This window comes from Sinocyclocheilus anshuiensis, unplaced genomic scaffold (assembly GCF_001515605.1).
Source record: "Sinocyclocheilus anshuiensis isolate Anshui unplaced genomic scaffold, SAMN03320099.WGS_v1.1 scaffold3315, whole genome shotgun sequence".
Taxonomy (NCBI): Eukaryota; Metazoa; Chordata; class Actinopteri; order Cypriniformes; family Cyprinidae; genus Sinocyclocheilus; species Sinocyclocheilus anshuiensis.
Window position 1 is genome coordinate 1 of NW_015542798.1, and position 12834 is coordinate 12834.

At 38.5% G+C, this 12834-nt stretch overlaps 1 protein-coding gene across 1 annotated transcript; it reads left to right on the forward strand.

The window, feature by feature from the left end:
• The first annotated feature begins 4544 nt into the window (after positions 1-4544).
• Positions 4545-8098, forward strand: LOC107694621 (protein snail homolog Sna-like). The gene is made up of 3 exons (XM_016494310.1): positions 4545-4773; positions 6008-6553; positions 7654-8098. The coding sequence occupies exons 1-3, from the start codon at positions 4557-4559 to the stop codon at positions 7833-7835; spliced, it is 945 nt and encodes a 314-aa protein (XP_016349796.1). The 5' UTR covers positions 4545-4556; the 3' UTR covers positions 7836-8098.
• The last annotated feature ends 4736 nt before the right edge of the window (positions 8099-12834 follow it).

Below are 12834 nucleotides of genomic sequence, written 5' to 3' on the forward strand. Positions count from 1 at the left end.
AGATAGACAGATAGATAGATAGCTAGATAGATAGATAGATAGATAAAATAAAAAATATCCATGTTTCCAGTAGTGTAACATCAGAGCGTTTAGGGATAAGTAAAAGATTTCAAACAGATTGGGCCCTATTTCAGTACATTTGGGACACAAACCTTTATTTTAGTGCTGTCAAATGATTAATCGCGATTAATCGCATCCAAAATAAAAGTTTTTGTTTACATAATATATGCGTGTGTATTGTGTATGTTTATTATGCATATATAAATACACACACAGCATTTGGAAAATATTTACATGTATATTTATATTCATATAATTTATATCATATATAAATGTGTATAAAAGTAACATATTTTGCTTAAATATATACATGCATGTGTCTGTATTTATGTATACATCATATATATACACACAGTATACTAAACAATAACTTTTATTTTGGATGCGATTAATCGTTTGACAGCACAACTTTATTTATTGCTGCTTGTTTTGATCAAGATCACTTTGGGTAAATTGCCTATTTCATTGACTCAGTATTTAAATAAGCTGTCTGTATTCAAAAGGAAGCGTCTGAAGCGTTTTATTACATTTGAATTAACCAGCAATTAATTAACTGCTAAAGGCCAAATAGCCTTTGAGTAAATGACCCTGTTTTTAAAGTCTCAATTAATTTATTTGATAGGTTGTCACTTGCATAACAATTAAAACAATGCAATGGTACAAAGGAGATAAATGCCCAAACGGTAAAGATTATACGACAGCAGTTTTGTCGTTCTCCTGTAGATGGCAGTGTCAGAAAGAGGCAGAGAGACTCGTGGACATTTATGATGTCCAACCAAGAAGTCAAGGGTTGGCTGGTTAGCGTGCCTGTATTAGCCCCTTCAGTATCATCATTTTCTCTGTCCTTTGATGGACATCCAAAAGTAGTCACATATTCTAACAGAATATATATTCGCATACACCATATTAATTACAAACATTTTCATTTTTCTGTGCACTTATATTTTCCCCATCTGCTGTTTTTGACGTCACAGCTTGGGATGGTCACTAGTGAGGGTTGTTTGGGGGACTGTGTGTGTTCTTGTTGTGCTATTACTCGTTGTCATGTGACCCATTACCTCAGCTCATTACTACTGCATTGATTTGTCATCTTTAATTTACAGCTCAGGTGTTTGGCTCGAAATATTCTGTCCCATAAGCAAAGCCTTTCAAATTATGCACGTCCCGTACGAGCCAGGAAAGTGTCTCTGAGATGAATGGGAATGCTAACGGACAGACCCCTTTGTGTAAAACACCCTTAAGGTGTGAACCTGTGCCTTTCACCTCACACACAAAGATAGATATCTGAGGTGTTGACATCAAACCCCAAAAATGTTAATGACAGCCTACAGCACACTATTTGAACATCATACTTGAAGGAAATGCAGATGGACATTTTGATGTTCCCAAACTGAAAAGTAAATATAGATTTAAGTTCTGAGAAGAAAGCATCCAACATAGCGCCAGTGATACTTGACTTAAAAACAAAAAAGGTCCATAACTGTGTCATGTCTATATACAAATCGTTAAATGAGACAAAATGCTACTTACTAATTCACAATGCCATTCCAAAGACCTTTTATGAGTGTTGTTCACATTTTCATAAGCCGCCTAAAAGGCACCATCTAAATAAAGATAACGTACTAATCAAATGTTTACCCTTTCTTTGGTCTAAAACACTCTTTGGAAATTTAGTTTCGTAATTATTCTCGTCAAGGCAGTGTGTTTTCTTCAACATCTGTGGTTATTTTCACACATGGTGAGCATCACCCAGCATCCAGCCTCAGCCGGTCATCTGAGGACGCCGGTTTGTTTGCTTTAGAGTCGCTCGTGTTTTGATTGAGGTCGAGTCCCGAGGAACAGCAGAGTCTTAACAGACAGGTCATCAAGGTAGACAAAGGTTGTTAAGTGAAATTCACCATATGTTTCAGCTTAAATTCCAGAGGGGGTCTTATACAGTACCTTATCTTGCTCATGCTGTGTCAGGCGGGGGATCTGAAGACCAGCAGCTCCTCTTTAACACCCCACACCCTTCCCCCGTTACAGCCTGGATAAAGCCTGTATAAATACAGTAAAAGTACTGGTTGAAATGAACAATTAATAAAAAATAATGATAGATTCAGGAAGACATGCAATTTTATTGTGAAATACTGTAAACATGCTTTTTGGAAGTTAAAAAGAATGAATTGCCTTATAATTTACATGCCATTCAAAAGTTTGGTAGATTTTTTGTTTTAAGAAATTAATATTTTTATTCAGCAAGGATGCATTAAATTGATCAAAAGTGACAGTAAAGACTTTAATAACATTACAAAAGATTTATATAAAAAAAACATGTTAGATGCTTTTGAACCCTCTACTCATGAAACCTTAAATATTAAACGGTTTTAAACATTGGTAATAATCAGAAATGTTTCTTGAGCAGCAAATCAGCATATTAGATTGATTTCTGAAGAATCATGTGACACTGAAGACTGGAGGAATGATGCTGAAAATTCAGCTTTGATCACAGGAATAAATTATATTTGAAAATAAATTGCAATACTTCACAACGTTACAGTTGTTGCTGTATTTCTGATCAAATAAATGGAGCCTTCGTGAGCATTCTTTTAAAAATATTTTCAAAATATCACCAACAATTTGAACTGTAGTCTATGTACTGTACTGTTTCTCACAGTAAAATATTATAATTAGTCAAATATTAAAATAGTATTCATATTTATAGTTTTTAAAATTATGTGTTCTGTGTTTGTTATTTGTGCAATAACTGCGCAAAATAAGAAATATATTATTATTTTTTTTTCTTCTTTTAAGAAGTATATTATTCTTTTAAAGCCTTTTATCTCTAAAATCATTTATATATAGAAATGTTTTGTCTATTTACTAATAGTTCAGCATTTACCTTGTTTATTTTACATGAATCACAGCAATGCAAGACATATTTCTGTACCCAGTGTCTCATAATGCATAGCAGCAACCATACGTTTCAAACACACACACGCACGCACGCACGCACACACGCACGCACACACACACTCACACTCACTCTCACACTCACACACACACACAGACACACACACACACACACACACACATTCAATACGACAGTACAGCATCTATCTGGTGTGTTCACAACAAGAGAAGAACGCCTCCTCTGCACGCTCTGTTGTTTGTTGCGGTGTTTATGAAGGGAATGGCAGTGCTGTGGGAATGTGTGAGGGGTTTCAGGGCAGAGCTGCTGGTTTGACCCGCGTCTGCGGAACAATCCGACCCGAGCACAGGTGCAGCTCAGAGGGAACGGCTGCTCTTAACACCCGCAGATAATCTGAGACACGATGAGAAGTGCGTTCACAAAGTTACCGATGGACAGGTTAGCACCTCGTCTCCCGGTGATGTGTGATGTGAGCGGTGAATGAGAGGATCAGAGGAGGGTTCAGGACAGACACTTTTGTTCAGAGAAGTGGGTTCATTTTTAGTCACACACACCCGCTGAGCTCCTCATGTCCCGCAGTGTCCATGCTGGAAATCAGTCTAATGTGTGTCCTCTGATCCCGGAGATGAAGGATAAACAGTAGCTTGTGCTCCTCATTGTTAAATGACTTGCAATTGTGCTTTGTGTCAAATTTAAGCCTGTGGATTCCGCCCTTTGTAGGGGTGACCGGGGCTAGTTGTCACACGCTGAAATTGTGTAAGGCTGTATTTAACAAATGCGTTTTCAAATCAGTTTTAAATATTGGTTTTAAACTGTAGCCTATAATAAAGGTACACTGCAAATTATTTGACTGAGTAGGCTAGTAAATAGCCTAAAACAAAGATTGGACTGAAAATAGCCAAACATTTTATGACTGTTTAATGCAGAGTATTAGGCTACTCACTGTTTCTTTGTAATTGTTTCTGAGATTTACTAGCAATATTTGGGGGAAAGTTGTTTCTACACCATTTTTTTTTCAGTGTAGATTTGAAGGTTAAACTGTGTTCAGAGGACTGTTGTTCATAAGACGGGAACAAGTTTTCACATGTGTTTTACGTTTATGAAATATGATATATATATATATATATACTTTTATGTATTTTTGCGCTATGCTTTTCTTTATATTTAGGCTATTTCAGTTTATTTCTGTGTATTTAAACTGATATGTAACCACAGTAATTTACAAAGTAATACAATTCAGCTGTCCAAGGAACAGTTTTACAAATGCATTTATAATAATCAAACAACAATACTTCCACAACCACCAACCTTTTATTAACGCTGCCGAGCAACGCATCTCATTACAGTAGGTCATTCAATCAGATCTCCTTATCTCCTTACCTTTTTGTTTTAGTTTAATAGCCTGAATATAACTCGTGTAAGGAGGATGTAAGCTGGATGCTGTGGTGTGTTTCCCGCGGGCACCTGCAGGAGGCGGGGTCAGTCAGTGGGTGTTCCAGGGGGCGTGGACAGAGCGCAAGCCCCGCCCCCTCACCCAGCCCAGCCTCATATGAAGAGACCCGTCGGGGCTGAATGGCAGTAGTCTATGTGCGACTGTCAGAAACCTTTCCATCCGCCCCGAGCGCAAAGATTACTGAAGCAGACTGTGATTCTGGAGGCTTCTCCAGAGACTCAATCTAGAGTTCATCTAAAACCTTCGCTGGAGTTTGGGGAGGATCTTTACAAAATGCCACGTTCATTTCTTGTCAAGAAATATTTCTCCAACAAGAAGCCAAACTACAGTGAACTGGAGAGTCAAACTGGTGAGTGTGCCAAGAGGTATTTGTTTATGTTTGTTATTGTATACAATATCAGCAGGCCTATGTCAAATTAAACAGTTTATGATTAGTCAAAACTTAGTGAGCCAAAATTTCAGCCACATAAAGTTGTCAGAACGTCCTCCACCACAAATGTTGACATAACCTTTTCCATACTTTGTATTGTTATTTTTTTAAAGCATTTTCATATTTCCAAAACGTATTACTTGTACCCCCAGTTTCACAGACAAGGCTTAAGCCTAGTCTTAGACTAAAATGTAAATCTGAGCTGTTTCAACTGAAAAAAAAAAACTTGCACTAACTGATCTTAAAATATATCAGTGCATTTGTTTTGCCTCAAGATGCACACTGGTAATGTTTTTTTTTTCTAAGGCATGTTTATAAAAATTACTTAAATGTCCTAATTGAACTATGGCCTAATCCTGGTTTAGGCTAAGCCCTGTCTGTGATACCGGGCCTTTGCTATTTAGTTTTTATCATATTAGGCTACTCTAAAATAGATTAGTGATTTTTTTTGTACTTTTTCACTATGCCATCTACACAAACTGCAGTATGTAATTTAACTAACTGCTAAAATGCTTCAGCTGTAGTATATCACAGTAATTTAATTTGATTAAGATATCTCAAAAAGTGAGTCATAGCTCCCTATTTGGAGTATGAAGTAGATATTTGGTAGTTATTAACCAAATGTGACCCTGGACCACAAAACCAGTCATAAGGGTAAATTTTGTGAAATTGAGATTTATACATCATCTGAAAGCTGAATACAAAACAAGCTTTCCATTGGTGTATGGTTTGTTAGGATAGGACAATATGTGGCCGAGATACAACTATTTGAAAATCTGGAATCTGAGGGTGCAAAAAAAAAAATCGAAATATTGAGAAAATCGCCTTTAAAGTTGTCCAAATAAAGTCTTTAGAATTGCATATTACTAATCAAAAATTAAGTTTTGATATATTTACGGTTGGAAATTTACAAAATATCTTCATGGAACATGATCTTTACCTAATATCCTAATGATTTTTGGCATAAAAGAAAAATTAATAATTTTGACCCATACAATGTATTGCTGGCTATTGCTACAAATACACCTGTGCTACTTATGACTGCTTTTGTGCTCCAGGGTCACAAATAAAGTGTTACCTCAAACGTAAAAGTATTACCTCAAACAATCTGAAACATATCATGTAGTCCAGCAACCATCTTTTCACTCCCCAGACCAACGCTATGCTGTCTTCCCACAATGCTTCCCTCTGGATGACTTCCCCACCAGAGAAGGCGATTCTGTGGTGCCCAACTATCCCTCCATGCTCGTGTGGACCGCCAGTGCCTTACCCCTTTCCTTCACAGCGGAGTCACCCAGCATCCCCTCTCCTCCTGGGCCTCTGGACCTGAGCTCTCAGTCCAGCTCCAGCAGCAGCGGAGAGGAAGACGACTGCCGTACATCTGATCCCCCCAGCCCAGACCCCACCGACCGCTTCCAGTGCGCCCACTGCGGCAAGACCTGCAGCAGCCCGGCCGCGCTTTCTCGCCATCAGCTCACGCACTGCACCGCCAGCCCGCAGACGGTCATTACCGCTGCAGGAGCCGCCAGCACAAGCACCAGAGCCGCCTTCCACTGCAAGCACTGTCCCAAAGAGTACAACAGTCTGGGTGCGCTCAAGATGCACATCCGCTCACACACACTCCCCTGTGTGTGCACCACGTGTGGAAAGGCCTTCTCCAGACCCTGGTTACTGCGAGGACACATCCGTACACATACCGGTGAGTGAGCTGATGCATTGAGGCTGTTAGTGGTGCATGCAAAGTCAACCCTTAAAGGGATAGCTCATCTTCAGTTCAATGGTCGCCATTGACTTGCATAGTGTTTTTTTCCATACTATGGGAGTCAATGGGGACCAGCAACTGACCAGCAAACTTTGAAGTATTAAAGTTAGGTATGTATCTCATCCTGCACTTTTTTATTGTTTGTGGCATGGACACAAATGATAAATCTTGTACTATCTCATCACCAAGCCCCAAATTATGCAGTATATCAAGAAGAGGTGTGCTAGTACTTTTCCAAGCTGACGGATTTAGCATTTCCATTTGGCAGACAATAAAACTGGTGATAAAATCCCCAAAAGTATATATATATGGAGATTAATTGATTATTAATTTGTTCCCTTGTTTAAGTTAAATTCTAGGCACAATTAAAACAAGGGTATGGATTAGTACAACTTGGGCGCAATCTAACTAAAACGAGGGAACAAATTAGCATAACATGGACACAATTTAACCAAAACCAAGAAATGAATTAATAAATCAAAAAGCACAAGTTCTTATATCTTTCTTTTTTCTTTCACGTCATGTGGGGCTCTGTACTTGAGTTAAAATGGTACATTTGTTATATTCAGTCTTTCATAGTCTTTTAAATTTGATGAACTTGGTAACTTCTGCACGATACTAAAAGGATAAATGTGAGGAATGTGGTGAAATTACCTTTAAAGCTGACAAGGTCTATAATATCTGTAGAAATAACATTCCCATTCTTGTCAATGGCAGTTGCTTGGCTGGCACATCTATCAGCAGGGGCTAACCAAGTAAAACCTTGACTATCTGCATAAAGGACTGCCAAAAAGACTCCCTAACCATTTCTAGAGACAAGGATTTTATAGAAACCTAGGGATGGACTCTTTTAAGCAAATACCTAGCTAAACCCTACCTAAAAAAACAACAACCTAACAGAGTGGCATGAGGTTTGAAGGTTCACCTTTTCTTGCAGAATCTTGTTGTCTATATTGCCTGAATTGCATTTAGAGTTAAACTGTAGAGGTTATATATATGTGTGTGTACTAAAAACAAAATGATCTCTTTTTTTTAAGGTGAACGTCCCTTCTCATGCCCCCACTGTAACCGTGCGTTTGCGGACCGCTCGAACCTGCGCGCTCACCTGCAGACCCACTCCGAAGTGAAGAAGTACCGGTGTGGAACGTGCTCTCGTACCTTCAGCCGCATGTCCCTCCTGCACAAACACACCCTCTCTGGCTGCTGTCCGTCTGCCTAGAGGACAAGACAGCTGCTTGCCATCTCTCGGCATTGAGCTGGGACGGGTTTAAGCCATAACTGAATGTTTGGACTCATAGAGAATGTACTGATGCCGTTTTTGAAGCACAAAGTGCCTTATCTTTGCTTCCACAAGCCAAAGGAGAGATGCTATTTTTCTTCCAGTGTTAGTCTTACACACGTTCACACACACCGTGTCTACAGTAACGGCCTGTTAAATGTAGACTGCAGATTTTTGTCGTGGGAAGGGGGCCCACAGACTGGCTCTCGTGGATTCCCAGGATGCACCTCGGTGCCGGCTGGTCCGGGACTGTGAGGGGGCAGCTGCTATAAAGCGTGAGTGGTGAGAGGTCATCTCTCACCAAGATCTCCACAGATGTGCAGGGATGTATTGGGACAGCTGTTGCAACGCAGGCCTGTCGACAAATGCATTGGCTGTGTCTCTAGACTGATGGCTGAAAAGCACACCAAAGACCTGTTTTAATAAGAAGTTCAATTAGACTCTGGAATTTGTCTCTGTAATCCGACCTTCGAGGTATTACATCATTTGGCATCTCCTGAATGTTGTTATATTCTTAAAGACTTAATAAGGTGTCAACAACACAAAAAGAAGGTCATTAGGTTTTAGATGTTGTTTATGTGCGAAGTTTACTCCATCTGAACTGAATTGGAATTTGCAGGTTCGAGAAAGGTCTTCCATGAAGCCTGTTTCATCTGGTCGTGTTCGGACATATTTTTTCCAAAGCCACAATGATATATGAAGCTGCCTGTCTACATATTGTTTATATGTTGGACGTATAACACAAACCAAATGCTATGCAATCTTTTGTTTTGTTTTGGTGTATTTCCACTTGCTGTTTTTTTCCAATAAAGTAATTTATGTTCTTTGTTTAACAGAAAAGTGTCTTTTTTTATGAAGGTGGGATGTGTTAAAGGAATAGCTCACCCATAAATTAATATTATATATGCATTTACCTAACATCATGTGATTACAAACTAGTGTAACTTTATATATTTTATGATAAACAAAATTAGATGTTTAGCAGAATGTTCTCACTGCCCATTTACTGTAAATAACTAGAAAGCATACTCTAGTAGTCTAAGCATTTTGTACACGTATTCAGAAGTGCATTGAAAGTTTTATGAGACAAACAGGCTAATATTTGGTAAAATCTTTCCTTCTTATCATTCATGCTTGAGCACATTCAAACAGACTACATCACTCCACGTTTAACATCAGATATGGTTGATTCTTACCCATTTTGTTGCGAACTATGCCCTTCTTAAACATTCTGAAATAAACGCAAGCTAGTGGAATTTTGAAAGATTGTTGAAAAAAAGAAATGTGAATTATTCCTTGAATGCATGAATTTACATCCAAGGGTCTCTGAATAGATACGGTGCAATAAATATAAAGCGTCCCTGTCTAGACGCAGTCAGATATTTTGAGTGATGGTCAGAACACCTGCACACATTTTTTCTGCTTAGCCTAACGCTAATACAACACTAACCCAGTTTAGCTGACACATGGCCAACAAATGTTCGCGTCTGAGACACTGCAGGTGGAAAAAGACCAAAAGGGAGGCAGAAGACTTCGAGGAGCACCAGAGAAATGGACCAGTCCGTACCATTAAGACCAGTGGATCCAGTTCTTAGCTCCAAAACCTCAATCTGTCAAACAGATAGATATGCCTACCCGAGGGGACATTTTATAAATGTGGGAAATGCCAACAATCTGTGCGTCCAATGTGGCCAGAGTTTTGAGGTTTTAGGTTTTGTAGACCTCCTCTGCAGCTCACCCTTTCTCTAGGAAGCTGAATCCACAAAGCCCTTGTGACCCGCGCTGACGCCAACCAGTCTTGCTAGAGTAACGATGCACTTCCTCTGCTGATTTGGAGGCTCAAAGCTGTGGGGTTTTGGTGGGGGAAGCTAGCTGTAGGGGGAGGGCACGCTTAAAAGGATATTCCAGGCTGAATGCAACTTAAGCTCTATTGAAAGTATCTGTGGCATTCTCTATCTACAACATCTGTGACCACTGAAAATGCTGTACTCCTTAAGTAGAGCCCAATACATGACGTGCTGGGAAAAAAACAACAACAACATATTGGGGGCACAAATTAAGAGTTTGTTCTCACAATTTATTAATTTGTTCCCTCATTTTAGTTAAATTGTGGCCTTATTGTACTAATTCGTACTTTGATTTTAGTTAATGTTGTACTAATTTGTTTTCTTGTCAGTGCTGTGGATAGTCACTGATTACATGTAATCTGGATTACGTAATAAAATTCCAAAAATGTATTATTCATAATTGTATTATATTATAGTTACAGATTACAGTTACTTTTTATAGATTACATGATTACATATTATTTACACAAGGGTAATAATTAATTGATTCTCCCCATTTTTCCCTCTTAAAGTTTCCTTTCCAGAAATCCTACTGTGTGTCATACCATTTAGCTTTGACTATATTCAGTGAGTGAGTGTGAGTGAGTGAAGTGACATGTGGCCAAGTATGGTGACCCGTACTTGGAATTAGTGCTCTGCATTTAACCCATCCAAAGTGCACACACACAGCAGTGAACACACACACACGGAGCAGTGGGCAGCCATTTATGCTGCGGCGCCCGGGGAGCAGTTGGGGGTTCGGTGCCTTGCTCAAGGGCACCTCAGTCGTGGTATTGAAGGTGGGAGAGAGTGCTGTACATTCACTCCCCCCACCTACAATCCCTGCCCACAACCTTTGGGTTACGAGTCCGACTCTCTAACCATTAGGCCACGACTTAACTGTCATGTAAACGTCATATAAATAATTCTGCGATCCATGCTTCTGAATTTGGAGGAAAAAAGCACTTCTCAAGCAATTAGAGTGGCTTTTTATCAACTTAAAAACCCACTGCAGTTCTTCCAAAAAAAGCCCTGTTCGGGAAACCCTGGTGTAATGTGTTTAATGCACTTCATGATGTTGATATCAAATAATGGAATATATTTTCTCTTTGCATTTTTAAAAATATCAATATTTAATAATAAGTGTTAGATGAAAAAAGTAATCCAAAAATAATCTAAAACGTAGATTACAGTTTTCATCATGTAATCTGTATTCAGTAACAGTAAGAAATCTACCCCTTGTTTTAGCTAAATCGTGTTTTTAGCTAAATTGTGGCCACAATATAAATTTTTTCCCCCACATGTCATGCTTAGGGCTCCGTACTTGAGTTTAAAAAGTGAAGTTTCTTATATTCCGTCAAAGTATATAGAAATATATATAAAAATAGTAAAAATTACAAAAGCATATACAATTACAATAACATTAACTAAAATTCAAATGAAAACTGAAAATATAAACAATAAAGCAAATTCAAAATAAATTCTGCAATAGTATATAAATAATACTAACACTAATGTAAAATATGCAACAGATCTGATATGTATAGTAAAAATGACACAAAAACATAACAAAATTACTACAAATTAAAGGGGTCATATGATGTTGCTAAAAATAACATTATTTTGTGTATTTGGTGTAATGAAATGTGTTTATGCGGTTTAAAGTACGTTAGAACGAGGCGTTTTAGGTAGGTGTGGCTGACTCTTAACTGTTATAAAGAATATTTCTTTGGATTTGAGACTTTAGTCTTTGCAACTTTACAGATCTTCTTTATGCACCAAGAGCTTGTAACACTCCAAAGAGAAAGGAACAATTGAAATCGCATCATATGACCCCTTTAAACTAAAATTACAATAAAAACATAAAAGCTAATTAAAAATATTAATAAATACTGTAATAGTACATAAAATAACATTGCAGTTTAATAACATTAAACTGAGGTATGAGTTAAATTGTTTTCTGTGGTAAATATTTAAGTTACTCATTTAAGGTAGTTTTCATACTGTGTCATACTGTGAAGTGTATTTCATGCTGTGTCATACTGTGTATGCTTGGGTGTATGTGGGCCGACATGCTCAGATATGATTGGTGTTGAGTAGACAAAAGTCATTTGGGCTTTCAGTTTTGATGTGGTTGGCCTGAACTGGAGACATAAAGTCAGACATAGTAGACATGGAGGATTGAGTGGCCCCTCAAACCCATGGTGTCATGTTCACACAGAGATGACAACTGTGTGTGGGCGGCTGGAGGGATGTCAGTGGGTGATGTCATTATCTTTCAACCCTTGAAGCGGCACGAATCTGCAAGAATGCCCCGTAAAGTCAAAAAATGTACCTGTGAGGGGGTGAGATAATGTGTCTGTAATTGACGTGGTTGCAGTGTGGTATGAGTTGCTTTCTCCTCTTTTTTTCCTGCTGGAACAAACATATCTGAGGGTCCTTCAGCTGCATATATTATATATCTGTCAGTAATGAAGACCACATTTGTCAAAGCCTGCACTGGTGTATGAAGTATATAATTCAAGCTAATTTGAAAGCCACAAGGTGCTAATAGAAACACTGGTACAGTGGCCAAAATACTCCTATTTGACCTCACTTTTTCCTTTCACTTTTTCCTTTCACTTTGGTTCCCTCCTTTCCTCTCTCTGGAGCCCGTCGGACTCAGGAAACGGCTTGTCAGTCACATATAAACACTCAGCACTGATAAAAAACATCTGAAGCATCTGGGTAGAGAGAAGCGTCCCGCTAGCTAGAGCCAACTAGAAAGAGAGCTGAAAATGACAGGAATAGTTTGGCCAAAAATAAAACTTCTGTCATCATTTACTCATCCTGAGGTTGGTCCAAACCCAAATGACTTTCTGTGAAATACAAATGGAGATTAGACAGAATTTCCCTATTTTCCACACAGTGGAAAGAGATGGAGCGGTCAAGGTCCAAGAAGCGCCATAAAAGTATCAAAAAAGTGGTCTATATGGTTCATACACTTTATTCCAAGTCATGTGAAAGCTTTGTGTGAGGTGCAGGTTCAAATTTAAGTTATTCACCGATCAATTTTGACATTAATGACAGGCAGTCATGAGACAGGCAAGAACCAATGACAGTGTTTAATAATA